The sequence below is a fragment of a genome, assembly GCF_019968955.1.
Source record: "MAG: Porospora cf. gigantea A chromosome Unknown PgA_NODE_8_length_98641_cov_274.246_46001-98641, whole genome shotgun sequence".
In the NCBI taxonomy this organism is placed as follows: domain Eukaryota; phylum Apicomplexa; class Conoidasida; order Eugregarinorida; family Porosporidae; genus Porospora; species Porospora cf. gigantea A.
Genome location: NW_027151951.1, coordinates 26,315 through 52,641, shown reverse-complemented (window position 1 = coordinate 52,641; position 26,327 = coordinate 26,315). Strand labels below are relative to the sequence as shown.

The following is a 26,327-nucleotide window of genomic DNA, read 5'->3' as shown; positions in this document are numbered from 1 at the left end:
TGTTCGACTATCGCCAGTCCCGTAGGCACCAGCCCGCCAGTGACGAGGATGAGGAGGGTCCAGACGTAAGTGCTCCCCGACGGGCCGAGTTGATGAAGGAGCTTATTGCCTTACTCACTGGTAGGCGAGTTTCTTGCGGCTGTCGGCAGCCTCATTGTTTTCCAGCTCGTATTACACGCCCTGGTTGTGAATACTATGCGTCACCTGACTGCAACTGTGGTAATTGCCAGCTCCACAGGAAGTGGTCGGACCCGGAGTTCCTAACCGGAATACAAAATTGGAATCCTTGCGCACGGACTACAGAAGGGCCCAAGTAGGCGCTTAGTTTAAGATGATCAGCAATCTTCACGTATCTTTGTTATGTATTGCAGGACCACCTTGTCTGGGAAGACACCTTTTGATCCCCGGCACATCCAAGGGACATTCGAGGCCAATATAGTGGAGTTCGATGTCACGTTCAACCGGGATGTCGGCCTTTTCAACACTCGGCTGATGCGGACGTACGCCTCCGTCGACGAGAGGGTAAGGCTGGCCGTTAAGTGGCTCAAAGCCTGTGTCAAGAAGAGGGGCGTCAGCGACAGCTATCGGTGAGTTGTGTGGTTTCCCTTTCTTATGATGCTTCTCCAGTGGCACTTTCAGCGGCTATCACTGGCTGATTTTCTTCGTGTCCCTGATGCAGCGCACGCTCATACGCGTACCCTACCCAACTCCGTGTACAAGCCGTTTCTTGGGGCAACTAATTCCTGAAGTGAATGGGGACGCGCTTGAGTTCTACGCACCTGTTCTGCCCAATATGCAGTTGGAAACTCTGAAGAAGGTAGGACTCTCGAGTAAACAGGTTTAATGCCTTTCAGATTTACAATTGCGATCGGCTCGAGACGGACGGACATGTCGTTTCATTCTTCCATCCCCTCTTTGGTTCGAACCGCGCTGTGTCGCATGCAGCAGACGTCGGCAGATGGGGAACATGTTGTCGACAACTTCCCAAAACACTGCCTGTAGGTTTTTTGAAATCTTGGCCAGAGGAGTGGAGGAGCGAGCACCCATACCTATACTGCCTTACACTGCTATGCCGTCCCCTAACCTTTCCGACCAGTTTCGTACGGACGGCCCGTCTGAATAGTGCTCCGTATCCTGGATCCTGTCGCGGTATGGAGCTGGAGCCAAGCGAGTTGGCGAAAAAAACGGAACTTGTTGCTCAGCGCATTGGTATTGGCCCAGACTATCAGAAGGCCGTGAAGTACGCCGACCAGCAGGCAACAGTTCGCACGTTGGAAGAGTTTCAGCGGAACTGGGTGGTCTGCCGCAATTCAGCTGGCGGCGTCTTGTCTGAGAATGAATTCTCGGCGTCTGATCTGATTCTGACTTTTGCCCGCTTCACCACTCTCCACTTGAGGTATATGAGCGACGCTGTGACAATAGACAGCACACCCTTCTACATGGCCAGAAAGACCGACTATTTCGAATTGCAGAAGTCATTGTTGGCGCGACCTGACCTTGGAGCTCCTGCACCCTACGTGGTCGGTGGAAACTGCTTTCGTCTTGCTGTGATGTCTCCGGAGAAGTGCTCGTGCACTCAGGAGATGCAGACGATGTGGCTGCAGAGGCAGCACTTGTACTCAAACGGCATTCACCTCCTTCTGACGGATCCATTTGAGCGAGATCGGTTTATTAGTGAGAATCTATCCGCAGCATTTTCTTTTGCTTTCTATCTTACACAATGTCCAGCACCAACCAAGAAGACGAGTTTTACGGAAATTATCCGCACATTGACAGAAGTCTATTGTGCTCTCTGCCTCTCGGACCCGAACCAGCTCCCTGACAAATTTGACGCGCTGCTTCGAGACGAGGGTCCAGATAACAGCGAGTTCCTACCGCTGGTAGACCACACGCTTCAGCAATTTCAAACAGCGCGTTTTGGAGACAAGATGACGGACGAGTCCCGGCCACGCCGCCCAGGTCGCAGGCGGCGGAGCTACTCCTAGCTACTCCATGTTCTTCTGGCATATGTGCACGCTCTCGTGGTTGTAAAACATGGCTGCCGTGCCACCGAATCCGCTGTCAGTGATAACTAGCTCATCCATCAGTAGCAGCAGGTACCATTCAATCAACAGGCTGCTCCATGCAGTGTGCAGCTTATTTCTCGATTGGGCTGCGTTGTGGAGTAGGCTGTAGCTGGGAATAGAGTGAGGCACAATTTTGTCGTTTTCCTTCATTAGATTGCGCAGTCGGTTGTGGTCCGACATAAATAGGCCCAGTCCATTTGCTTTGTCCAGACATATTTGGACTGCTTCCTTCGTGGGGGAATTGCGTTTATCGTTCCGTTGGTGGATATGCGACGTACTATCCCCCGTACGGTAATGCAGCGCGAATAGCCCTCGCCTCATTATGGGGCGGAGAATTTCTCCCAACTGGTAGAATTTCCGACGGGCCTCAACCTCGGGTATCAGTACCTCGGCTGGAAGATGGAGGCGTATGAGTAAAGCTTGCGAGAGTGAAAGTCCCTCGTGGAAGTTCCTGGTCCACGGGCTGAATCGCAGGACCTCCGATAGTCCGGCACATAGAGGCGTCACGACCTGGAGCCTGATCTGCGAATTCCAGGTGCCCATCAGGTTGTTCAGCGTTTGCTGGTAAGCGTTGTGGCACTGGTCAGGTTGCCACATAGGATCCAGATGGTCGGTTAGAAAGATAGTTCTGCAGACAGCCCTCTCCAGCTGAGTGCGTAGGGAGTCGGTGGGACTGAGCAGGCGAAACCACACGTCCGCTTGCCGTTTTGCACTCGTCCACGTGAGCTCTCCCTTATGTAGGCGCGAGGCCAGCGACTGCCCCTTGACGGCCGTTGCGACGACGATGGGCTCGGAGAGGTCGCTGACATAACCAGACAGCAGCGATAGTGTGGCCTGTGTCGACGAAATCAGAGACATGCGGAGCCTTCGATCCAGAGTGATAACCTTGCCGATTCGCTGACGTTTGGCATTGAAGGACCAATTCAGCTCCTGGTATGCATCATAGTCCGCCGACGAGAGACTGTAGGATTGAATCGGAATGGGCATACTGCCTCTCAGCGTCGCTACCGGGTCATATCCGGTTGCAGAGCGCACAGCAGTCATGTTCCACATGACGCGTCTTGGCGAGAAGAATCGCTGGAGTAACCTGTCCTCGCTGTCCATGAAGAATGCCCTGTGGTTAACAAGACAGGCCTCGAATGTCACGTACATACCACCCAATGTATCCCCCCAGCCTCCTCTGTTGGTTAGTCTCCAGATGCACGCGCGGTCGGCTGATTGGCAGCACTTCATTCACTCACCGTTTAAAAGCTCAAGCTTTTGTGTAGGGAGTTCTGGAAATCGGTTGTCGATTGGGTATCTCGAATCTTCAGTCGTCATTGGGTCAGCACGCACTCGCAGGTAAGGCGGTACGTACTTCCGCGCTGAGGCCGTGAATATGGAGACGCTAATAAGCATCGTAAACAGGGCAACCAACTGCACAACCCCTGTGGTTAATCGTTCTGGGGGCATAATTCGTTTAATACGATGCTTGGACTCGTTTACTTACTGACGTACACGCACTCAGCTTTTAATCCGATGCTTGTACTCGCCTCGCTACCTATGAGTCATAAAACTCTTATACAAACTGACGTACAGTTTAATGAATAAAAGAAAGCACTCAAGCGTTAATACGATGCTTGGGACTTGCACTCAGCTTTTTGGGACTCGGTCTCGAGGAATGCGCTAATACCACGCTATTGAGTCATAGCTCTCTGATTAAAAAAACGGCAGAGGTTGCCTGCTGGAAGCATCGACATTCGAGGGCACTCCGACCTTTACGAATTCTATCTGCAGCGACCTAGGTGACAACAACGCTGAGCGGTGCGTGAGCGATGCATCGGCTGATGTGGGTGTCCCCTCTCTGATAAACTCAGACGGGGAAGGCGCCCTTTTAGCTGCCTCGGCGTAAGTAAAATCCGCTAGGTGTGTTCCTCGACTTTCGAAGACCACTTCGTCCCTGTGCAGTCGGGGAGACTTCCCTCCTGAACGCATCAAGGAGCTGTTCACCACGCTGCTGTACCTGCATTGGGTTGACAACCCAGTCATACCGTTCGAGTTGATCTAGAACGTCATGGTCCACATCATTGATGTCCACAAGAGCTACGTTCACCTCGCCGCACTGGTAGTGGTCCTCAGTCAGTAAACTTGTCTCCAGCACCTCACCTCCAAAGGCGTCTGGGTAGGCAAACTCAGCCATAGGGCGTGACCTTAAGGTGTTCGTTCCACCGCTTTCCGAAATATACTCCTCTGTTCGACGCTTGAGGGCTTCAGATTCAGACACCGAGCAAGTCACCAAAGGACTGAGCACGAGATTCCCCTCGGTGCCAGATTGAGTAGCGTCCATCCATCTCTCAGTGGGCCCCGACCCTCGATGTCTCGAGAAAGGTTCTTCAGCTGGAATGGAGTAGTGAGGTCGAGAGGAGCCACCGCTCACTTCAGAACTGTACGGCGACTCCATGGAGCCGGAGCAGGTCGGGATCTGCAAAGCGTCAGACGGGGTGGTCCGCGCACCTACCATGTTATTTCTCTCGCATGCAGAGACTTCGGAGAGCTCTACGCTGTCGATGGCGGAGTGGTCAACCATAAAAATAAATTAATTCTTGCGGGTGGTTTCTTGAGAATATCACCCTGCAGCGACTCAAATACAAGAAAATGGCAAGGGATGCATTTCCGTACCAGCTGGCAATCCGGGACCTGTGCATGGAGGACAACCTGCTTGTGGTTCTGCCCACCAACGCTGGGAAGACATTCTGCGCGTCCCTAGTAGTGCGCGAGTACCTGGCTGACCCCACCTACGCCCATAAAATATGCGTCTTCCTGGCGCCGACGACACTACTAACGCAGCAGCAGGGGGCGAAGGTTACTGAGGACCTCACTGAGCATCTAGGCATGGAGGCTGTTGAGCATCGCGTGTTTACCAGCGAGGAGTCCGAGATGGATCCCTACTTATCGGTAGACTGGCGCATTCCTTCCACCTGGGCGGAGCTCTTCACAGGTCTGGCGGAGTCCGCGAGTGAAGCGCCGGCAACAAAGACTGTCAAGAGAAAACTTCTTTCGTTTTTCCATACAGATGAGGATGAAACGGAGGGAACGGAGGAGGAAGCGGACACCATCCAGTCTTTGTACCCGCGGCTTTTCTTTTTGACACCTGAACGATTCCTGAACTATCTCGTCAACGGCATGCTTACCATGGCTAACATCAGCCTACTGGTCATCGATGAGGCCCACCACGCCATTGGCGAGGGCCATTCGGTATGCAAGGTGATTCTGGAGGACTACTACTCTCGCACGAAGTTGGTGGAGGCTGTGAAGCCAGAAATGATTGAGGCGCTACGAGAAAGAGGGCCAGAGGCTCTATCTGAGCTGAGCACCAAACTACCTCGGCTCATGGGACTAACCGCCTCGCCGTTCAAGGATTCCATCCGTTCCATTTGTCGGGACACGCGCCACCATGTCCTGCAGCGACTGAGACAGATGTGCAGCCTGTTTGACTCGTCAGTCATCGTCAAGGGAGTCGCGGAGACGCGTGGGTAGCCTGGGGTAGTGAACACAGACCAGCAGGTGGTTGAGCGAACGGCTATCTACGTTCAGTTCAAGCATGCGGTTTTCTGGCTTCACGTCTTAAACAGGTTTGTTTTTAAACCGTTGCTTGTTCTGCTGGAGCATCGCCTTGAAGATAACTTCCAGAATCAGTCAGAGGCCTACAACGCGCTAGTCGAAGCACTAAACGCGCAGTTAGCCGCTCATGTGGCCCCGCAGCCTAACAGTGCGTTCAGCTGGGGCCGGAACGGGGCTGCCGACAGCTTGGCCGTGGCTGCACGCTTTGCATCGAAGCACGCTGAGCTGCTGGGTGGTTTCAGGCAGGCGATCCATGGCTGTCGCGATGGTGTGTGGCTGGCGAAACAGAAACTGATGTCACGAAATCATGTTGAGCTGTGTGAAGCAACTATGATCAATTTCGGCATGGTCGGCTTCCTAGGCCTAGTGTCTATCATGCTCTCCGACGTGATCCACCAGCGGAAGGAGCTGAGACGAATGCAGATCATTCGGGATGAAGATCTGACACCAGTAAGCTCCACCTCCGCCACGGTGCTCGAGAGGACGGCAGGCCTAACTCTGGTAGTCCTACTCGTTCATGACCTGCTGACGGATGTGCCTCGTGTGCGTGAGCTGTGGGTACAGACTAGGAGTCTCGACAGTGGCGACGCCGGCAGGCTGATGATATCAGACAAGCTCCACGTTTTGATGAGGACCCTGAAAGCTTTCCCCTGTACAGACTACCGCGTCCCTGCACCCGTGGAGCCGGTTCCACCAGCGGAACCGGAGGCACATCCCTCCCCAGACACCTCGCCTCTCGTGTTCCGCGAGCGACAGGACTTCGGCGGCCAGGAGTCGAACAGCGAGGCCTCCTCCCTGTATCCGGACGAGGCCTCAGACGCCGAGCTCCCAGTTTTCAGGTCTGAGGAGACGCATGGTCAGGCGCAGGCCTCTGTTTGGGACACAGGCCTTCACTATATGCTGCTGATGACTCGGCAAGACGAACCCTTGGTTTGGTGGGAGGACCGGCTGCAGGCCGCTCGACTGGCGCCCTACGCAATTAGCGGGAGCTGCCGCATCAAGAGCCTGATCTTCTGCCGCACTCGGCGCTCGGCACAGCTCCTTTCGTTCCTGCTGACCGCGCACAGGGTCTTGAAGTCTGACTGGGTAGTTGCCGGCAACGACCTTCCTAGACGTGGGCGCTGGGACATCATGACTCGCTTCCGCTTGCCCACTGCATCCGCCATTGGCATCCATTGTTTGGTAGCGACCAGCGTGGCTGAGGAGGGAATCGACGTCCCTGACTGTAATCTGGTGATTCGTTTTGACGGGGTGTCCACGTTGAAGGAGCACATCCAGTCTAGGGGCCGCGCGCGCATGCCGGACTCTCACTACGTAATAATGGCAGCCAGAGATAGCAACGAGGCCAGCCTTCTGCCGCTGTTCGGGTTCGCTGAGCGTAATCTCGTCTTCGCAGGGCAAAGAATGGCTAGCCTAGACGCCGGCAAGAACAAAGCTTTTGAACGGCTGAAGGAGGCGGTCTACAGTCAAGACGCTCTATCGAATCGGAATCGGCTGGCTTTGCGAACGCCAGCCACGTACCTGCCTATGAACTACGCCTGGCCCACGTTTCTTCGTGTCCTAAGTCTTCTCTTGCGATCTCGACAGTCTCTGGACGACCCCGTTGGGGAACAGGCGTTAACAGAGCACGTCACGCTCTCTAGCCGGCCTCTCATGGAGATTAGCGAGGACGCCATGGAGCTTCGAGTGGTCCCACCTCTGATCGGCTACCGCCGAGCGAAGCTTGGAGACGCCAGTGGCCTTGTACTCGACCCTGTATATCTTCAGCTGAACCAGTACAACATTCGGAAACGGGCTAAGAAGAACTACTTGGCTTTCTTTGCTATGGACCAGTTGTACAAGGGCCAGGTACTGAACGACCACCTGCTGCCTCCGATGGCTGATCGAATGGCGCCCTATAGACGTGCCGCTTGTCGTATTCGCGGTGGGCAGGACTTGCCGTTGGTTCGCCGGTTTCTTCCCCTGTTCATGTCTAATGACCCAAACCAATGGGAACGGTGGTCTCAGTTGCCGCCGTTGTCGGCACTTTCGGACGTCCGTATGCCTCGCGTGTCGCGATGCAGCATGCCTAGACCGGGATGCCGATGGCGCTCTGTGAGACCGCGGGGTAACTCTGACGGCCTACTAACTCCTACAGAGCTCTGCATGCACAAGCAGGAGTTCATCGTGAGCAGGTGGGATTCTGATGTGCTGTTGTCAGGTGGGCTGCTCGGATTGTGGCGCCCGTTCTACTCTGCGGACGGCAAACCGCCGACTGTGGTGCTTAACATACTGCGGCTCATGGCCGATAGAGACCATGAGATGGCTCAAGCCGTCCTGCAATATCCCATAGACGGCTCACACGTCGACGAGACTCAGCGGGAAATTCGTCTGCGCGAGTTCGAATCATGGAGGCAGGCCATGGTAGTGGCTGAATATCTCCTGTCATGTAAGGAATCGGATCTACACCAAGTCGTTGAAGGTGTGGCCTCGTCCATGCTGAACCGCATCACGGACGCAGCCCAGGACGTGGAACTCTGTTCGTCCATGCCGAATAAAGCCACCATCGAGAAGCACCTGATCTACTGCCTCAACACCGTTCGGCAGCTTACGGCCCATCCTTTCACGGTGGTGCAGCCTTTGTGCCTCCTGTTCCCTGGTTCTCTTGAGGTGCCCCTACGGCGCATGGGTCAGAGCGGCCAGGCGTCCGCCAAGCATCTGATGATTGTGCGTGTAGCGTTCGAGAGACGCGTTCAGCTTTCACCGGCTAAGCTGGCGGTTATTCGCTCGTTCGAACTCCGAACGGAGGCGCTGGCTGCCATTCATCTGTTCAACGGCGCCGAGGAGAGCGGTCTGTTCAAAGCCTACTGTCCATTGACAGTGGGCTCCGAAGGGCAGTTAGCGTTGGACTTTCACTACATGATCAATCATGCTCAGTTCAAGCTGTTCGACCTCTCAGGCAGAAGCGCTAAGCGTAAAGGCGAGCAATTGCCCTTAGCTCCGCCCCTTGTAAGGGTTGCTTCCCTGGTGGAGCCGCTACCCCTCTTGATACTCTCAGACGGCGCCTCCCACGATGCGCTCACTCACGATACAGCCGGGCTGTGGCCCGTTCTGGGAGCATGTGGTGGGGAAACACCACCCAGTGAGGTTGTCGTTGAGGACGTTCGGGAGGCGCGAGCGGCCCCTGCCTTTCCGCAGGAGACGTGGTTGAGCAGCGCAGCCCTTGCAACGTTCCACATCAACCTGTTCGGCTGGTGCAGCCTCTATGAAGATTATTGTTCAGGCATAGTCTCTCCCGACGCGTCCGCATGCGAGTTGCTACTCGCGCGTGCGGCTTTCGAGCTGCTGCGAATGCGTAGAGGAGAGAGGCCCTTGCTGCGATCTCTTCAGCGGCAGGCTTACCATTTTTACCGCTTGGATAATTTCGTGAAGTCCACTGCTTCTACCTGTTACATGCATTCCGGGAAGAGTTTGGTGGAACATTACAAACAGGAATTCCACTATACCGACACCGTACTGGCCGCAGCAGAGCACCATTGGCTAGTGAAGGGAGTCAAACGCAGGCAAGGGAACAGGGCCTTCTTGCTACCAGAGCCCTACCTTACACGGGACGACGACCTTCAGATTCCAAACTTTTGCCATTTGACCTCTGTTACCGAACCTGTTTTTGTCCAAGCCTCCCACTTCCTGGCTACGTTCTTCGAGCTGGAGCACCACGGCGCAGCCGCCGACGTCGCGAAGCGACTCAGCGTGTGCATGGGCGCTGTTCTGGTACGAGCTGAATTAGACCTTGCGCCCGAGGCCTACATCGAGGAGCTGCACGCGCTTGCCGACCGCGTTTTCGCTGACTGGGGAACGCTACCTGCGGATTTCGATCTGCTGGCCACGCTGCTTGCGTTGCCCCTCGGAGCATTGGGGACTGCGTCCCGACAGGAACACGACAATTTAGCGTACGTTCTGAACGGTATCGCCGCAGGAGATTCGCTGGCCCAGTCAGACTATGACGTACTATCACCTTTTCTGGGAAAGCATCGTGGCACTCCAGTGTATACCCCGTTTTCACTGGTGGAACTTTCTCTGACGGCGCCGGCCTCACGTCAGCCCTCCGAGGTAGTTTTGACCGAGCTGGATTTGTACTGCGACGCCAAGTCTGATTACGATCAGCGTGACGGGCAGCAATTTTACTTCGAAAGGAACAGTGAACGCCTGGAGTTTCTTGGTGACTCCGTTTTGAAGTACCTCGCTGCACTTTGGGCATTCTTCCACTATGAATTGGGTGACGAAGGCGTTCTGTCATCCAGCTCAGACGTCCTAAAGGCGAACAGGAGCCTGCAAGCAGCCGCCGTCATGACCGAGTTGAGACATAGTGTTCGTGGACGTCCGTTCGCCCTGAGCACAGGATCCGTTGGAGCCATTTACCTTTCAGATCTGAGACGAACACCGATGTCGCTTAAACAGCAGGCTGACGTGGTGGAGGCTCTGATCGCTTCCGTTTACCTGGGAAACTGGCGATCTTGTGAGGACTTCCCTGGGCTCCTGGACGACTTAGTCTCTTCCGGTGAAATCGTTCGCGGTCGGAGGCGCTTTGACATGGTGAAGGGAGGCGCCCCGCTCGTGCATGAGTTTGGCTCTACCGTCGGAGGTCACAATGGGCACCTTCTCGCTTTGTGCGACGTGAAGGGTGAGGACTTTGAAGGGGAAGGGTGGAACCACCTCACCAGCCTGGGCAGCGTGTCACTTGACCCATTCCTGCCTGTGCCTTCGAGTCCGTACTGCGGGCAGCTATACGGAAGTCCATCTGGGGTGTTTGCGGCGGGTGCCTTCCTTGATGCCTTCGTTATCTACGGCCAAGATCGAGATAGCACACCGAGGGAACCAGTCGAAAGCGTGACTGCGAACCCCATGCATCAGGAGTCTGAACGGATTCCGCTCCAGGAACTGCACACCAAACCATTGTGTCCCATTCTGATTAGCATTCGACACTTCTCGATGAAGGTCATTGACGGCTCACACGAGCCCCCCGACTCCATAAAATCTCACCGATACTGGAGACATCTGTCCAGGCTGCGCCAACCACCGATGTCCGTAAGAAACGCGCCCAAGCCTGTTGTAACGAACGAGCAGATCGCGAATATGTGGTACGGCGAGGGCTACCGGCCTCCTCGGACAACGTTGGCGTTTTATATGAGAGCCCGCATCCATCGCAGCCTCTCGGGCACAGACTCATACGAGCGACTGGAGTTCCTTGGTGACTCGGCGCTGTCGGCTCTTCTTGTGGAGTGGCTGTACTCCAGGTTCCCAGGGTTATCCGAAGGAGACCTCTCACGAATGAAGTCCTTGCTGCAGTCGAACCGGTATTTGGCGTGCAAAGTGTTACGCCGGCTGAATGAGTTCAACCCTTCGCTCTCTGCCTGGCACGTGAGTCATAATGGGGGGGTCAATGCAGATTCTCTGGCATGTGGAGGGGGCTCTGTCGGTCGAGTGTCGACACCAACTGGAGGCGTTGCGGCAGCATATGCTACAGACATCGCCTGAATCGGACATTGAGTTATGTTGGAGGGAACAGATGAAAAAGGAGCAGTTGAAGTATGCACGCAGCCATGAGGCAGAGGAAGTCAATTCTGACATCCAAGAAGAGCTCTCGAAGGCTCTCGGAGCGAAGTGGGTTGCAGATCTGTACGAAGCCTTGATTGGCGCTACGCTGCTTGAGGCAGGGTTTGACTTGAGGGCTGTCTGGGCCGTGATTGCCAGGGACTTTGAGCCCTTCGAGGACGTGCTGGGTGTGATGTCAACTGACGAGAAATTTATGCTCTCAGTGTCAGCACAGAAGACCCGTGAGGAGAAGATCAGGATTGGCGCAGAAAGCCGTGAGGGTGACGCCTTAAGAACGAATGGAAACCGTTTTCATGACTAATGTTATGGGCTGGCGTGGATCACACCACGCTTTAACGTTGAGGGCAGGAAATCCCCTCACGGTCAGGGGTCTACAACAAGTCGTCCAGGTGAACCTCCTCACTCTCCGGCTCCTCAAACGGAGTCCGGTCAGGAGAGTACCGACTGGGCCCGGACATACTGTACATCCTCACTGTATTGCCAAGCCCAACGGCGAACCCCGCTACTGGACTGACTGCCAAGGCGGTAAGGTCGCGTAGTGGGCCGACCTGGCTCAGTTCTGACCCAGTGGCAGCGTCGTGGAAGGTGACAGATGATGCTCGGGTAGCGGACGCGGCAGCCATGACAACGGTGTTCTGATCAATCAATCGGAGCTGAGAGTAGGTCGCAGCGCTGTCAGACGTTACAACCGGTGACGAGAAGGAGAATGGCAAGACTTGTCCCATCCGGGTCTCGATGACTCGCCCAACACCGTCTAACCCTCCAGTCAACACCGAATAGGAGTCCGATACTTCCAGGGACGTGACTGGTTCCCCTCCGTGCGTGTCCTTCAAGTTGTTTACCAGTGAGGGCGAACGCCCGTCAAAGAACTTTACGGTCCCGTCCTGACCTCCCGTTATCAGCAGGGAACCATCGGAAGCCGACGCCATACAGAGTACCTTTCCAGAGTGAGCGCTCTCGTTGAAGGTGACTGAATAGCAACGTCCATGGGTCATGTCCAGTAGATTAACGCAACCAAAAGAGTCGTCAGTGACTCCGTAGTATGCGTGGCTACCGGAAGGGTGAGGGAGTAAACAGGTGACAGGCCCGGCTTCTTGCATGTCGTGGAGGATGGTCGGGGAGCCTGAAGTTTCCGAGCTGAGCATGGAAACAGTACCAGCCACTGTAGACGCCAGACAGACATGGGCTGACAGCAGCCGAATGTCAGTGACAGTCGCGCCTAAGTCAACGCTGCGGACCGGGCTATGAGCGGACCTCACCGATTGCAACTTCACGGTGCCGTCCGCATGGCCGCTGACAGCCACATCGCGCCAGGTGTCGACGCAACTCACGCTCGCCTTGTGGAGCCAAGAGCACTCCTGCAGATCTCGGGAGGCCAGCATGCCCAGGTCGGGGCCGGGGCAAGTGAGGGGAGCCCAGGGCGTCGTGGTGGGAGATATAGTTGAAACGTGAACGAGTCCGGTGTAATGATCATACAGAGTCTTTAGAAACCGCTGAGGGTACTTTCTATTCTCAACGGGTTCGCCAAGCCAGTCCTTGACCTGCTCTGACAGGCAGCTGCCGAAGTCCATTCCTGCACTAATCCGGAATTCAGTGTGTAGCGTGCGCGTGCGTTTGTATGGTTGCAGATCGATGCTTTGGTTGAAAGTGAAATCGAACCTCACGTATTGGCACGCTAACATCAATTAAGCATGCGGCTCCTGGTAGCACTCTGTTCCGTGGTTCAGGCGTGCTCCGAAAGAGCAGCAGCGATCCGCCTGAGAACCCATGGGTTTGCCTTGGTCTGCGACTGGAGCATCTCCCCTTCCTGTCCCTTTCTGGCAGAGCTCAACGCAGTCGATGCTTGGAGCTCCGTTCTGGCGGCAAAGGGGCACCTGTACAGAGAAATGCAGTACAACGCTGCGGTGAAGGAGCAGCTCAGGGTGACGGGTTGCTACGACTGCGGGTACGGGTGGAGAGCATTCGATATTACCCGCAACCCGGCAAGAACCAACGACTTGGGCAGGTGCCTCGAAGTTGAAAACCTCGTCTCGGGGTCTGGGTATATTCAGGTGGCATTGGAGGGTGATGAGTCCTGTGAGATGCATGTCTTCGGCGACGTGTCCGGTCTCCCCGCCGCTTTGGAGGCACTTCGAGGTGCTGGCGGCACGCTTCGCTACCATTTTACGATGCTTCATCCGGAAGTTACCCCTGAACCTGAGTGGGTTACCCCAGAGACCTTCCAGGAGGACTACACCGGCGGCACCATGTCTGGTCCCTTCGAATCCCTACACGAGATTGTGGAGGAGGCGTGGAGGCGCCGACGCACAATTGGTTTCCAGGGCCGTCCATCAGGCCCCTATCCCGAATTCACTGCAGTTGGGCTGAAAGGCCTCGGCGCCACTGTAGTCCGCGACGTGCCAGAGAATCTAGAGCGTGTGGTCTCCGCTCTTCGACTTGGAGTCCATCTGGGTCCAGTCACAGAGAATTTCACTCTGCCGCGATACAATCCGAAAACCTTCAAACGTGTACTCACCTCCAAGGGGAACAAGGACGCCCTCGAGACGCGTCGTCTGCTGAAGCCGGACGCAGCAGACTTCCTGCGACAGGCTCTGCTGATGCAACAGGTCCTGCCATCTGACTATCCCTTCCTGCACTTCTCGTTGATCACCTCGGATGTGACACAGGCACTCCAATTGCGAGGCGATGTGCAGGGATTGCCCGCGTCTCTGGCAGTCAGTTTCACAGAACCGTTGGGTTCCTCCTTGAATGCGGTCCTAGCGAGGGTCCCAAATTCCGAGGTGGTAGACGCCTTGAAAGGCTTGAATGTCGCGACAGCGGGTGGCGTGGCTCGGCTCCAACAGGTTTACGGGTCCAGCGACCCCCAGCCACCTGTCACCTCCTTCCCGACTCCGCTGGTGTTCTTAAACGGTGTGAGGGTCGACATGGATAACGAGCAGCAGCTGCAATCTGCTATTCTCCAGGAGAACCAGATATTCCTAGAGTGGCTGCTGTCTAGACCTTCGGCGTCGGAATTACGGATTGATTGGATGACTCACCTGTGCTCCATGACGGAGTGTACGGCGGAGCTTTGGGCCGACGGTTCATTGCTTGTTACGCCGACGCACGCAAGGTTCACTCCTCGCCTCACACTAGCCTGCTGGCGGGCCCTGGCCAACAGAGGTCCGGCAGCCCCAACTGCCGCCACGGCTGGGCTGCTTGCTGACGCGAGCGGCTCACCCGTTGCCGCAAGCCGCTTACCGCTGGCGTGCCGCAAGTCGCGCGTTGTGCCGTACTTGGCGTCAGATACGTGTGAGATGGTTGCGATTGGGGGTTTCCCATTCCCTGTGACGGACTCGCTACGAGATTTAGGAGGGTATCTACGGTTTCTGCTGTCACACGCGCATAAGGCAGGCGCCGTTCTGTTATCAGATCTGTTGGGTCCTACTTTTTTTGTGGGGCCTGAGATGTCTGCGGAATCCATGCCATCAAGGGCCCGTGGCTTGACGGTGTATGTTGCAGCCAACCCGCTCTCTGTCCTGGGGCAGCAGATGCTGCTAGGTCTAGATGCACTTCAAGGATCGTCGGATTTTCAGGTGAGCGTAAGTCCTCTATTGCCACCCTCTCCTGAGAATGCCGCTTTGAGAGTCGGTTTGAAGCTGGGCATCACGGCGAACGCCCCAAATACGGGCACTAGGGCCGCGAATATTGGCGTCAGATCCATGTGAGGTCCTATCCTTAACAACACAGCCCGGTTGTCTCCTTCGCCGGGCCGCCAACCACAGTTCAGTGGTCTCTGCATGGGTCTGCCCCCAGCAACACGCTGACGGCTGCGATCCGTCTGTACGTGCTGGACGCGCGCTTAGAACCGAAACACGACGTTGCCATCCTTCTGCCGAACGTCGGGTATGTTCTCAGTCTGTCCGATCCTGGCCCCAGAATGCTGTGTGCTGAACCGGGAGTCACTCTCTCACCCGGCAAAGAAATTGCAGGGAGGTGGTGCTCTTTGGTGCCCGGAGGACAACGAAGGGGGCCTTCTCTGCGCGCCGAAGCCGCCGCCGTCAAACTCTCCGCTTCGCGAATCTGGAAGTGGTTCAGGGTGGCATTGGCGCCTCGAGACAGAACTGTCAACGTGTTCATGGTCGTCATGGGTCCCCTCTTTGAACGATTGGCCAAAGTTACACTAGCATCCGTGAGGGCCACGACTACCCGACCGGTACGCGTCTGGTTGATCGAAGACCTACTGACTGAACAGGGCGCCCGGGATTTCAGGCAACTAGGCCAGGTCTTCCCGTCATTGAAAGTTGAACTGGTCCCGCTTCCTTGGCCTCAGGCCCTCCCATCGCAGACAGCAGCCAACCGGGTAGCCTGGGCATACAAGATATTGTTTCTGGACCTGATTGCTTCGTTGGATGTGGAGCGGATAGTTTATCTGGATTCTGATCAGCTAGTGCGTGGCGATCTGGGTGAGCTGATAGACTTCGACCTCGGTGGAGCCCCCTACGGATTCCCTCCTTTCTGCGTGGACAAGCCAGAGATGAGCTCGTACCGTTTCTGGGAGAACGGTTTCTGGAAACAACATCTTGGCTCCCTCACGTACCACATCAGCGCCCTGTTCGTCGTCGACCTGGTGACCTTTAAACGTATGAGAGTCGGAAACCTGCTTCGTGAAACCTACATGCAGCTGGCTAGTGACCCCCACTCTCTCAGCAATCTGGACCAAGACTTGCCGAACTACCTCCAGAAGCAAGCTCCGATCGCAACCCTGCCTGTGGAGTGGCTGTGGTGTGCTACCTGGTGCTCAGACGAGACCAAAAACACAGCAAAGGTGTGGGATCTGTGCAGCTCACCTGCCCATGCGACCTCAAAGCTTGAAGAGGCGCAGAAAATGGACGGGTGGCTGGAGCTTGAGCACGGCCTCGCTGTCCAGCGCGATGCGTGGGATGAACTGTAGCGTGTGTAATCAAACGAAGTCTTGCTTAGAAATCGCGTAGCTGACGAAATTGTCGAGATAATGACGGGGTTCTTGGTTCTGTGGGTGACGTCATTAGCATTGATTGCTGACAGCATATCCTTCCGAGAGGTACGACCAGACGAACGCACAGACGTCATAGGCATGTTCAATGAGCAACGCAAAGCGTAAGCCAGACCGACCTCACGAACTCTAGGTACGGATTGAACCCTCTTCGTTGGAGCGAATCCATCGCCCAAAGCATACTGGCCCTTGATGTACAAGACGAGGGGTTCACGCCTTCCCGTATGATTACCAGCGAGGCTTGCGATGAGCCCTGCGAACACTGGTTCGTTACGCTAGACGACCGCCCGCCCTCGGCTTTGGCTAACCCCTCCACCTACGTCCGCACATTGCCAATCTTTGACAAGGATACAGTCGAACCGCCAGAGTACAGGACTCTACTTCAGAATTTATTGGGCAGACTTCCTCAGGAGTGGAACTGCCCCATGAACGGAGGCCGTAACTCCGTGCTATTAGAAGGACGGGTGCTTGACAGCTGGCTTACATTTATGAGTCAGGAAGTCGAAGTACTCGGATGTGTCGCGTATTCTGATTGTGAGGTTGGGACCGAGAGAGTGCAGCAAAATCTGTACTGCGGCGCGCCCGGCCACCCCAACATCCGCATGAGGCCATTTTCGGCTAACAGATGCCAGTACTTCCGCTACACAAAGTTTCAATCTACGACTTTCAAGTGCGAGACCTACAACGCACGATTGGATCCAACAAAGCGGTTACACACTACACCGCTCCTCGGGAGAAACGCGTCCATGACCCACTGCTTGGAAGAGTGTGTCCGCCACAAGGACAATGGATGTCGGTAAGTCTACTACTTACAACGTGGTGGTCTCATCTCCGTCAGCAGCGTCACTCTCAATTCCGAAGGATGCTGGCTGTCTTCCACTCTCAAAACCGAAACCGATGCTGACTCGATGGTGGCCGATTTGGACTGCTACCTGGGCTATAGTGAGCCTTCACTACTCTATTCAGTTTCTTATTTGACCCAGACTACCTAGAGCGACTTCCCCGCACTCCACAGGAAAGGTGCGACATGACCCGTCATCGTATAGAAGGGACTCTCGTCTCAGAACTCAACGTGGCGACTGAAGAAAATGGCGCTTCCCTATTCTGCGCTCATGAGTGCATGATTAGCAGGAGGGCAGGCTGCCGTTTCTTCCAACATTTTTACGACCCGACCACGAAGCAAAGGAGCTGCCGGCTCTTCAATCAACTGGAACGGTGAGGCTTGCTGTTCCAAACGACCTGTACAGGTCGAAATATTAAAGTCATTCAATTTGTTGTAGGTATGTTCCAGACGACCTGTACACTTCCGGAGACGCTTCGTGCTATCATCCGACAGCATATTCCGAGCCCGATCTAAAATTCCCACCTGATCACGTCAAGTGTGAGATCCGCGGTCCGATTTTACCGTACGACAGACAGTGAGAGGAAGTATTTTTCGTATATGTTTTCAGCCCAGTCGTTGTTCGCTCGAACACTCCCTATGGGTGCGCGGTGTTCTGCAAGAACCACCCAGGGTGTAACACATTCAGCTTTAAAGACACGGGTGAGTGCATGCTCACTAACGGCCTCGGAGCCATTCTACATGAGGACAAGTCGTCCATCAGGGGTAATCTGTCCTGCTATTTTCCCGAGGAATACAGGTGGATCCAGTCTTGCATAATCATTGCTTAGTCTCACCCCAGCGACGATATGATCCCTGAGGATCCGCATGCAGGACAGGTGATTCGTGGTAAGCGCATAACGAGTGGACTGATGAAACGATTGTCTGGTCTGTCGCTGGACGAGTGCATCTATGCCTGCTCCGGCTCGTGGAGGACTCTGGGCTGCCGATTCGTCAACTACGACATCGACTGTGAGCTGGCATTGAACGATATGGAAATCGTGGACGATCACTTCAACATCATCGGACCCATGTCGGCTTTGTTCCCCTTTGAGTATCGGGAAAGAACCTCGTCCCCTCAAAGTCGGTGTGTCAAGTCGGACTTCGGAATAGCAGGAGGCGAGAAATTCCGTGTGGCGTCTCTGGAAGAGTGCGCGGCCACGTGCAAAGGGCGACACGAGAATTTGTTGGAACCGTGCTAGTGAGAGGAGATCTAAATTAATTTATGCTGCCTTAATTATTGAAATTTATTAATTAGTTACTGATTTCTTTTCTAGCTACGCAACTTTTCATGGTTCCTTCTGCTATCTCCATATATCGGGATCGGCTTCAATCAGTCCGGGGAGTTCGTTTATCGACGCCGCTTGCTGGTCGCCGGAGGCGTATGTGCAGCCAGAGAAGCGGTGCATCCTGAACGGTAAGAAGTTCGGCATGGCTGCTCTTGTGCACATATCGGCGCCCAGCCTGGAGGACTGCCTCGAGAGTTGCACACAACAGCTTGACCAGGGATGCCGGGCTGTCAGTTTTGGCGGCGAGATATGCTCTCTTTACCACGATGATCTGCGTTTGGTGGAAGCTCCTGACTCCAAATCTGCCGGTGAGGTTGAACGTCGCTTCTTATGTGCAGAAATGCGATGCTGGTTCGCAGAGATCGACCTGCACCCCTCGCCAGTAGCCGCATGCGTCACTCCCGATGTCGAGGTGGACGAGCGCGCTTTCAAAAGTACTCACACCCCCACCTTTTTCTACTGCGCTCGGAGCTGCGCCGCAAATGCGAAATGCGCGGCGTTCACATTCAAAGAGGAATCGACAAGGTGCACATTCCACAGGAAGACTGACGTAAAACCCCGACTGAACGCGGTCGTGGGAAATGCCGAATGCTACCGTCGCCTGTATCCAGAAGACTGGCCTTTCCTGAACCCGCTCGAACAAGGAAAAATGTTGACTGCCGCTATAGTTATCGGCATTCTCGTGTTGTGTTCTGCTTTATTTGCCGGCGCGGTTTTGTTCATTCGTGAACGGCGCGAAGCAAAGAAGCTGCGGGAACTGGAAGAGGAAGAATTGGCCGCCTATCAAGCCGAGACGCAATAACATATTCTATTTTATTTGCAATCCGAGCCCGAGTCAAAACCATCACTCCAAATACACCCCAAATCGAGCTAGGTACAATCAGACTTAAGTGTATTTTCATCGATATTAATATTTAACCAACATTCATCGATATCAATATAGATTTGACATAGTTCATTCAAATCGAGAGTAGAACTTGAAAAGCTAAGCACAGCATGGAGTTGATTGATCGTTCCCATATCCGCTCAAGGTTAAATAGCCTTTGGTTCCTAGATGATCGTAGGTAAGGGAAGTCGGCAAATTGATTCCGTACCTTAGGAAAAGGAATGGCTCTGAAGGTTTGTATTTCGCTGTGAGGCGGCCGCTGGGACGAGTTGACGTGATACCTAGGAAAATGCTGCAGTTCTGAAAAGGTTGACCAGTTACGATGATTGAAGTGTGGAGGATCGCTACTCATTCGAAATACGATGATTGATTTGGAGGACGCTACTCCCTGTGTGGTTGACAACGGATCCGGTATGGTGAAGTGTGGACTTCCGGGAGAGGACGCCCCTTCGTACGTTTTTCCCTCGATCATTGGACGTCCTAAGCACCAGGGCATCATGGTCGGTATGGAACAGAAGGACGCCTACGTAGGAGACGAGGCGCAGGCCAAAAGAGGCATTCTCACTCTGTCGTACCCTATCGCGCACGGCATCATTACGTCTTGGGACGACATGGAGAAGATCTGGAACCCCTACTTAATGAGCTGAGAATCTCTCCTGAAGAACATCCTGTGTTGCTGACTGAGGCCCCTCTGAATCCCGAGTCAAACAGGGAGAAGATGGTCCAAATGACGTTCGAGACTTTCGGATGCCCCGCCACTTACGTGGCGCCCCAGGCTTTGTTGTCTGTGTATGCCTCCGAAAACGACACTGGTCTCGTCATGGTGTCGCATGGATATGTTTGTGAGGATAATACGCAGCGTCTGGACCTTGCTGGTCGCGACCTCACTGAATACATGGTCACCTCACAGAAGTCATTCCTTCTCTACCACTGCTGAGAAGGAAATCGTTTGTGACATCAAAGAGAAGCTCTGCTATATAGCGTTGGACTACGACGAGGAGCTAAAGATGCTGAAGAGTCTGACACCATTGACAGGACATACGAGCTACCTGACGGCAACACCATTTCAGTCGGCAAGGGCCTGTTCCAACCTGGATTCTTGGGTAGCGAGGCTAAGGGAATCCATGTGGTCAGTTTCAACTCCATCATGAAGTGTGACATGGACATCCGCAAGGATCTCTATGCTAACATCGTCTTGTCTGGTGGTACCACCATGTACGAGGGCATCGGCGAGAGAATGACCAAGGACATCACTGCCCTAGCCCCCTCCACGAAGGACGAGTACGACGAGTCCGGTCCTGCCATCGTTCGCAAAAAGTGCAATCATGGATAGGCTGGATTAGGGTCGTATAGAGCTTAGGGTTTGAACCCCAAAATCTCAAACCTCACCTTTAGTTGTACGGTTAGAACCATAAATCATCTGGCACTTTTTGATGCCCCTAAGAACCGTACAACTTACACTTTTACATGATGGTCTTTCATTCGGCATGATCACCTTTGAAGATTGTTAAAAATGAAGGAGTGTTATTCTTCGCAAAGAGAGGTTTCAGTTTGAGAGGCATTCAATATTTATCCTGCGCACGCGGTCTTGCAGCCTTGGAGGTCCCTCCTGCCGCAGAGCTGTAGGTACGTACTAGTCGTCCCTCTCGTACTTGACTAGTATCCTTTAGAAGGAAGAAGACAGAGGATAAAACTAACCTGGTATGAACCCAGCCCACGTTCCCTTTAACTACGGGTGAACAATCCGACCATCAAACGCTTCTACATTAGGATAGAAAAAGCCGACATCGAGAAATCAACTTGCCGATCTCTCGGCGGCCACGAACTGGTTACCCGGTGGTGACTCTTCTGGCACCTAAGCGTCCGATCGTTGGAAAAAAATGCGCTAAGCATCGATACGACTTCCTTTCAAAACTGATTTACGTGCTGAGTAAACCAGTAGAGCAAAGTTTTCCCTTTTTGGTTTACTGGAGATTTCTGTTCTCCATGACTTTGCCTTAGGACACCTGTGGTTTGTTATAACAGATGTACCGCCCCAGCCAAACTCCCCATCTGAGAACGTCTCTCTCTCATACTGATCTGACAATTGCTTTCGCATCTGTTCGTCTTCAACAAGTCTAAGAATTTCACCTCTGGCTGTTGAGTACGAGTGTCCCTCTTCAATCCTGCTAGAAAGCAGTAATCACCCATCCACACGACGGTGACAACCGCCGTATTCATTATCCCATGCTTAAAGGTTCCGGTATGGTGAAGTGTGGACTTTCTGAGGAGGACGCTCCTTCGCACGTTTTCCCTTGGACTAATGGTCAGTATGGAACAGAAGGACGCCTATGTAAGAGACCGGCCAAGAGAGGTATTGCTCACAACATCATTACGTCTTGGGACGACAAGGAAAAGATCTGGAAACGTCGTTTACTGCAATAAGTTGATATGTTGCAGATATCGGGGGCCAGATTCAGTTGAATTCATAGGTCAATCTTCATAGGTCAATCTCCCTCGAATTCATTAGTCATTAATTTTTTTTTCAGGTCATGAGCGAGATTCATGCGTCTGATCACCTCCTCGGTGAGGCACCGGTCTTTGGAAGCACAGAGCACCTGCCGTTAGAAGCCGAGACACCTGCAAGCGACACCTGCTCAGTGTTCCTGCACCTACACCGGCTTTCGGACCTCGTGTGCGGCGAAGGGGTTCCAGTCACGCAGTGCGTCGATTACGCACGGCTTTCCGAACCTCGTGGTGTTCGTTCGCGTAGGAGGCGATGAGCAATCGTTCGCTGCGCCGAAGATCCGATCACTGAATGGCGGTGAGGTGGACGAAGTCCTAACTTTCACAAATGTGACGCCCTTTTGGCCTATGCCCGACACTGGTCTGCTTGGAATGGTGAAGGGAGCGTTTTTCCTCTCACAATCGGAGCCAGCCCCGACTAAAGTGGCCATGAAGGTCGTTCATCGAGAGCCAGGCCGTTGGGGTCCGCAGGACACCGTAATCGGTAGCTTAGTAGTTCCGCTGGCCGTGATTGAATCGCAGCCGCTCGAGGAGTGGGTGTCCATCGCCTCCATCACAGATTTCCTTTAACGCTACAGAGATCGCAGCTACCCAAAGCTCCAGGTACAGGCAACGCAGTGGTGTCTATCCGCGTAGTTCGCGATAAGCGGCACTCTGTGGCTCCTGAGCGTCCTTCGTATCACTCTGGCGGGCGAAGCTCGGCTGACGACTCGCAGGTCGATTTCGGTGCCTACTTCCTAACACTCAACGTGGCGCGAGGGGCGCAAATCTCCCTGCCCTCGTCGATAACCTCTGGGTCCCTTGCCAGCGCCAGCGCGGCTATACGGCTGCGCGTGGGTAGCACCGTGGTGCAGACATCCACAGTGTCTAGTGAAGGGCCTGTGTGGGCAGAATCGCTGACTGTAGAGGTGCCAGGGACCGAGGCCACCGCCTTTGTTGACCTTCTCCATGAGTCGCTGTCTGAACAAGTCGTAATCGGCAGCTTCGCGTTGAAGTGGGTGAGATCGGCCTGATTAACACAGGACGGCGAAGGTGAAGGCGGGCGTTCAGCTGAAGCCGCAGTGGAAGGAGCTGTACATGCTGCCGAGTCATCCCCACAGCCGTCGCGAGTCGGAAGGTGACGCCGGCATTCTGCACGTCTCTGGGGCAGCTCCGCCATTTGACCCAAGAATTAACGCCGCCTTCGCCAACAAACGAAAGCGACTGGTGTGAGGATTAAGCCACCTGCCCACGCAGCGACCTCGACCTCGCAGGGCTGAATCAGACGAAGCCCGATTCGGAGAAGTACAGACGAACGGCAAGGGCAGGCTACCTAGGTGCGATCCTCTTCAGCGCTCAGATGGTTGCCGCCTCAGGAGCCGCCCCAGAGTCCGTGCGACCTCTAGCGACTCCATTGGCTGTGGAACTCACGGATATCCGCGTGGTACTGGACCTAGTAGCCATCGAGGGCATAGACATCACCAACCTCCTGCGAAGACAGCCGTTGCCCCTGCCCAGGCCGCCCACAAGTATGGACTACCGGGCTGTGGTTGTAGAGGTGTCGTTCCAAGGGAGTGTGCTGCACACGGCGGCGGCACGTGCTGACACGTCAGGATGCTTGACGTTCGACGCGCGCCAGGCAAGACTCGATACGGTCTTGTCGGGGGTGCAGGTGGGAAGCCAGTCGCTATTTCTGAAGGTGTACGCCTCTCCGGTCTCCTTCATAGGGGAGGAAGGCAGTAACTTCGTCCGGGTGCTTGAATGCCTGTATCCAGCACCCAGGCAGTGCGTCGGAGTCGTCCACCTCAAAGCGAAGGACCTGCCATTAATAACGGCGCAAGAAGAGTCCGCACCTGCAGTAAAGTGGGTACCTGTGGACTGCTTCGCTGGACGGTCATTCCATCTTCTCTACGCCAGCCAAGCGATGTCGCCGTCACTCTCGCGCTCTGTGCCATCCACTAAGGTGCTCATGCGCCGCAGGAAGGTGAACGTGTGTATAGGGCAAGCCCTCTTCGCCCCGCTTCTCGAGACAGGTGGCCAAATAGCGTGGCCGACCTGCAAGGTGGTTGTTTCCTTGGGATCTCGACAGGTGTCAAGCAACCCCTTGGGCGCATCATGCTTCCCAAGCTGGTTTGCCACGCTCACCCTGGATGTTGCGCTACTGGATGGGAACGCTCCACCAATGTATGTGGAGCTGGTGTCAGACCGCACTTGCTTGGCTGGGCACCCGTTTCAGCTAACTGCTGTGCAGTTGGGCACCTGGTTTTGGCAGTCAATGGGAGTCAACTCCGCCCCGACCGTTCTCAGATTTCCGGTCCAGTCACCTCCGATGATGCTGCTGGCCTTCACCTTGGATGATCAGCCGCCACCGCGCTTTCCCCAGCGGCGCCTGACTCGGAGAACGTTGCTGCCGTTTTCCGTGTCCGCCGAGAGAACGCTTAGAGGGGCGAAAGCGGATGTTTGCGAGCTGGGTTCTTTGAAGGCCTCATGGAATCTGACCCCAACAGCCCGAAAGTCCGCACACCTAGTTTGCCGTGAGCCTCCGCAAACCTGCGACGTGTGGGTCCCTGACGGCGAGGCACTGGCCGTGCTCGACCTGAAGGTGACATTCGTAGATGGCGCCATATGGTTCGGCGCCTTCGTCGTACATCCGCAAGCAGCTGCGCTGGTGACGGCTATGGGTCTTTCACCCCTGCGTATGGGTGTTTCTTTGGTTGATGGGCCCTTGGCTGCTCTTCAGAAGCGACAGCCAATGACTGTCTCCAAATCAGACTCCTGGTCCTTGCAGCCGGCCCGAGACCTGAGTGCAGATCCGATGGAGCGCCTGTGTGTGGTAACGGATGATATTGTGGTCCTGCCTGGAAAGTCGAGTACTCTGCCGGGCGAAGCCAATCTCATGCTGAAGCAGCTAGCCACGCTGGCGGCGCCCCAGTCGGAGTTGGAGAGAGAGCAAGTTGCGCTCGGACCTCTGGAAAGCACAGCGGCCTGCACATTTCAGCTGCCTGGCTACTCCATGGGGGTTGAAGCTCCCCTGGACTTCGTACCGTGCCGAATGTTTAGCGCGAGGGCTCCTACGGGGGTAATACGGGTAGCTTGCAGCGAGCTGCAACACGCCGATTCGTGGACACCAACCCGCGTCCGTGGCACCTTCCATCTTCACGTCTTCGACGCCCGTGAGGCCAACCTGGGAGACCGACACGAGGTCAAGAAGGGCGGTATCCTCAACCTGATGGGACTCGACTCAGAGGAGAAGGCCTCCGGCTACCAGTTTTTCGTGCGCAGCAAGAGCAAGTGCAGTAAGAGCGGGCCGCTTAAAGGTAGGAATCCTGTGATCTTCCAGTCCTTCGAAATACCTTTTGACCTGGACGTGGAACCGCTAACCATAGGATTCACAGCTGGAGGTCAAGACCTGGCTACTGCCAACATCAATATGCTTGAACGTGTGGCTGCTCCCTCGCTGAAGCGCTACGTTTACGCAGGCGAAGCGACACTGACAGAGATAATCCCTCTGGACTCTCGCGTGGCTCCAAACTGCACCGTGAACGCGAAGTTGGAATTCGTTCCTGAGGGCCTCCAGGTGGCCCATCCTTTTGTGCCTCTTACCCGCGTGATGGGTGCGCCGCTGGAGGTGCGGGTGGCATTGTGGCGAGTGGAGAATGTGCATCTTGAGTCTATTCCCTCCAAGCGGAAGAGGGAGTGAGGTCAAGGAAGAGCTTACACAGTGTCCTGAAGGGGCTCCGCCAACGACGACAGTCGGCACCTAGAGTGGACGACCGCACGGCCGCCACAGACATCGTTGAGCAAGGCAAAGCCCTTCTCGACCTGGTTCCTGGCCCCATAAAGCACTTGGGGTACTTTCTGCCTGATCTGTCCATGGTGAACTTGTACGTGAGGCTCACCTGCAGCGGCGTGCAGCAGGACTCGTCTGTCTTTTGGGGGTACCGTCGCGGTTCCATCGAGTACCAGTGAGTGGTTGGATGGCCGGTAACGCAGCTGGCGGTTCGTCTTCGACTTGAATGCGGTGCTTGGCAAAGCCGCACTAGAGAGTGTGGCGGCTGATGAGTTGGCCGACATGGACGTCACTGTGGAGTTCAAAGCTCATGGCCTCGTCGCTGAGGACGTTACACTTGCTGAAGGTTCCTTGGGCATATCCGCTCTGCTGTCCAGAACTTCGATCGAGAACAGAGGGTCTATCTTGGAGAACCAGCACTTGCGTCTCCGGACGCCGCTAAGTGACGACTACGTGGACATAACATATGATCTGCACCTGCTGCCGGCGTCCGATGCGTCCGCCAGACCTGTCGGCCAAGGCCGCGACGAACCCAACAAGGATCCCTTCCTTCCGACGCCTGAGGGAGGCGTTGAGCATAGTTTTGCCATCGCCAACCCGTTGGTGCGTGTGCTGAGTACTGGCCGGCGCTGGATTCGGGTGGTGGGGATCGCGCTGGGCGCCGTGGCGGTGCTGAGCGTGCTCATACCGATAGTGAATGCAGTTCGAGCCGTCACAGGCTAGCCG

At 55.0% G+C, this 26,327-nt stretch overlaps 11 protein-coding genes across 23 annotated transcripts; 8 read left to right on the top strand and 3 right to left on the bottom strand.

Moving 5' to 3' along the window:
* Nucleotides 1–360: 360 nt before the first annotated feature.
* Nucleotides 361–844, top strand: KVP18_004868 (uncharacterized protein; the record flags this gene model as incomplete). The annotated part of the gene is made up of 2 exons (XM_067957902.1): nt 361–587; nt 628–844. The coding sequence occupies 2 exons, from the start codon at nt 361–363 to the stop codon at nt 842–844; spliced, it is 444 nt and encodes a 147-aa protein (XP_067805895.1).
* A 307-nt stretch (nt 845–1,151) lies between these two features.
* On the top strand, nt 1,152–1,985 carry KVP18_004877 (uncharacterized protein; the record flags this gene model as incomplete). Its single annotated transcript, XM_067957915.1, has 1 exon — nt 1,152–1,985. One exon carries the CDS (start codon nt 1,152–1,154, stop codon nt 1,983–1,985), a length of 834 nt encoding a protein of 277 aa, XP_067805908.1.
* On the bottom strand, nt 1,986–3,518 carry KVP18_004859 (uncharacterized protein; the record flags this gene model as incomplete). Of its 2 annotated transcripts, XM_067957886.1 has the most annotated exons (2): nt 1,986–3,280; nt 3,308–3,518. In XM_067957886.1, 2 exons carry the CDS (start codon nt 3,516–3,518, stop codon nt 1,986–1,988), a joined length of 1,506 nt encoding a protein of 501 aa, XP_067805879.1. The 2 variants fall into 2 exon arrangements, with proteins under 2 accessions (XP_067805879.1, XP_067805878.1); XM_067957885.1 differs by lacking the exon at nt 3,308–3,518 and having other exon boundaries at nt 1,986–3,218.
* A 421-nt stretch (nt 3,519–3,939) lies between these two features.
* On the bottom strand, nt 3,940–4,632 carry KVP18_004862 (uncharacterized protein; the record flags this gene model as incomplete). Its single annotated transcript, XM_067957890.1, has 1 exon — nt 3,940–4,632. One exon carries the CDS (start codon nt 4,630–4,632, stop codon nt 3,940–3,942), a length of 693 nt encoding a protein of 230 aa, XP_067805883.1.
* Nucleotides 4,633–4,700: 68 nt separating this feature from the next.
* On the top strand, nt 4,701–11,559 carry KVP18_004856 (uncharacterized protein; the record flags this gene model as incomplete). 3 transcript variants are annotated; one of them, XM_067957881.1, is made up of 3 exons in its annotated part: nt 4,701–5,574; nt 5,602–11,063; nt 11,092–11,559. In XM_067957881.1, 3 exons carry the CDS (start codon nt 4,701–4,703, stop codon nt 11,557–11,559), a joined length of 6,804 nt encoding a protein of 2,267 aa, XP_067805874.1. The 3 variants fall into 3 exon arrangements, with proteins under 3 accessions (XP_067805874.1, XP_067805873.1, XP_067805872.1); XM_067957880.1 differs by having other exon boundaries at nt 5,602–11,180; XM_067957879.1 differs by lacking the exons at nt 4,701–5,574; nt 5,602–11,063 and having other exon boundaries at nt 11,212–11,559.
* Nucleotides 11,560–11,629: 70 nt separating this feature from the next.
* KVP18_004866 (uncharacterized protein) lies at nt 11,630–12,940 on the bottom strand (the record flags this gene model as incomplete). 2 transcript variants are annotated; one of them, XM_067957899.1, is made up of 1 exon in its annotated part: nt 11,630–12,940. In XM_067957899.1, one exon carries the CDS (start codon nt 12,938–12,940, stop codon nt 11,630–11,632), a length of 1,311 nt encoding a protein of 436 aa, XP_067805892.1. The 2 variants fall into 2 exon arrangements, with proteins under 2 accessions (XP_067805892.1, XP_067805893.1); XM_067957900.1 differs by having other exon boundaries at nt 11,630–12,829.
* A 9-nt stretch (nt 12,941–12,949) lies between these two features.
* KVP18_004855 (uncharacterized protein) lies at nt 12,950–16,191 on the top strand (the record flags this gene model as incomplete). 3 transcript variants are annotated; one of them, XM_067957878.1, is made up of 2 exons in its annotated part: nt 12,950–14,961; nt 14,988–16,191. In XM_067957878.1, 2 exons carry the CDS (start codon nt 12,950–12,952, stop codon nt 16,189–16,191), a joined length of 3,216 nt encoding a protein of 1,071 aa, XP_067805871.1. The 3 variants fall into 3 exon arrangements, with proteins under 3 accessions (XP_067805871.1, XP_067805869.1, XP_067805870.1); XM_067957876.1 differs by lacking the exon at nt 14,988–16,191 and having other exon boundaries at nt 12,950–14,965; XM_067957877.1 differs by lacking the exon at nt 12,950–14,961 and having other exon boundaries at nt 15,376–16,191.
* A 305-nt stretch (nt 16,192–16,496) lies between these two features.
* Nucleotides 16,497–17,072, top strand: KVP18_004860 (uncharacterized protein; the record flags this gene model as incomplete). The annotated part of the gene is made up of 1 exon (XM_067957887.1): nt 16,497–17,072. The coding sequence occupies one exon, from the start codon at nt 16,497–16,499 to the stop codon at nt 17,070–17,072; it is 576 nt and encodes a 191-aa protein (XP_067805880.1).
* Nucleotides 17,073–17,961: 889 nt separating this feature from the next.
* Nucleotides 17,962–19,243, top strand: KVP18_004869 (uncharacterized protein; the record flags this gene model as incomplete). 2 transcript variants are annotated; one of them, XM_067957903.1, is made up of 2 exons in its annotated part: nt 17,962–18,353; nt 18,430–19,243. In XM_067957903.1, the coding sequence occupies 2 exons, from the start codon at nt 17,962–17,964 to the stop codon at nt 19,241–19,243; spliced, it is 1,206 nt and encodes a 401-aa protein (XP_067805896.1). The 2 variants fall into 2 exon arrangements, with proteins under 2 accessions (XP_067805896.1, XP_067805897.1); XM_067957904.1 differs by having other exon boundaries at nt 18,025–18,353; nt 18,490–19,243.
* A 446-nt stretch (nt 19,244–19,689) lies between these two features.
* On the top strand, nt 19,690–20,660 carry KVP18_004865 (uncharacterized protein; the record flags this gene model as incomplete). 3 transcript variants are annotated; one of them, XM_067957896.1, is made up of 2 exons in its annotated part: nt 19,690–19,778; nt 20,309–20,660. In XM_067957896.1, 2 exons carry the CDS (start codon nt 19,690–19,692, stop codon nt 20,658–20,660), a joined length of 441 nt encoding a protein of 146 aa, XP_067805889.1. The 3 variants fall into 3 exon arrangements, with proteins under 3 accessions (XP_067805889.1, XP_067805890.1, XP_067805891.1); XM_067957897.1 differs by lacking the exon at nt 20,309–20,660 and having other exon boundaries at nt 19,690–19,974; XM_067957898.1 differs by lacking the exon at nt 19,690–19,778 and having other exon boundaries at nt 20,475–20,660.
* Nucleotides 20,661–21,858: 1,198 nt separating this feature from the next.
* Nucleotides 21,859–26,324, top strand: KVP18_004863 (uncharacterized protein; the record flags this gene model as incomplete). 4 transcript variants are annotated; one of them, XM_067957894.1, is made up of 7 exons in its annotated part: nt 21,859–22,001; nt 22,030–22,365; nt 22,392–22,826; nt 22,855–23,040; nt 23,069–25,507; nt 25,534–25,776; nt 25,805–26,324. In XM_067957894.1, 7 exons carry the CDS (start codon nt 21,859–21,861, stop codon nt 26,322–26,324), a joined length of 4,302 nt encoding a protein of 1,433 aa, XP_067805887.1. The 4 variants fall into 4 exon arrangements, with proteins under 4 accessions (XP_067805887.1, XP_067805884.1, XP_067805886.1 ...); XM_067957891.1 differs by lacking the exons at nt 21,859–22,001; nt 22,855–23,040; nt 23,069–25,507; nt 25,534–25,776; nt 25,805–26,324 and having other exon boundaries at nt 22,181–22,402; XM_067957893.1 differs by lacking the exons at nt 21,859–22,001; nt 22,030–22,365; nt 22,392–22,826; ... (1 more) ...; nt 25,534–25,776; nt 25,805–26,324 and having other exon boundaries at nt 23,172–25,511.
* Nucleotides 26,325–26,327: the final 3 nt, after the last annotated feature.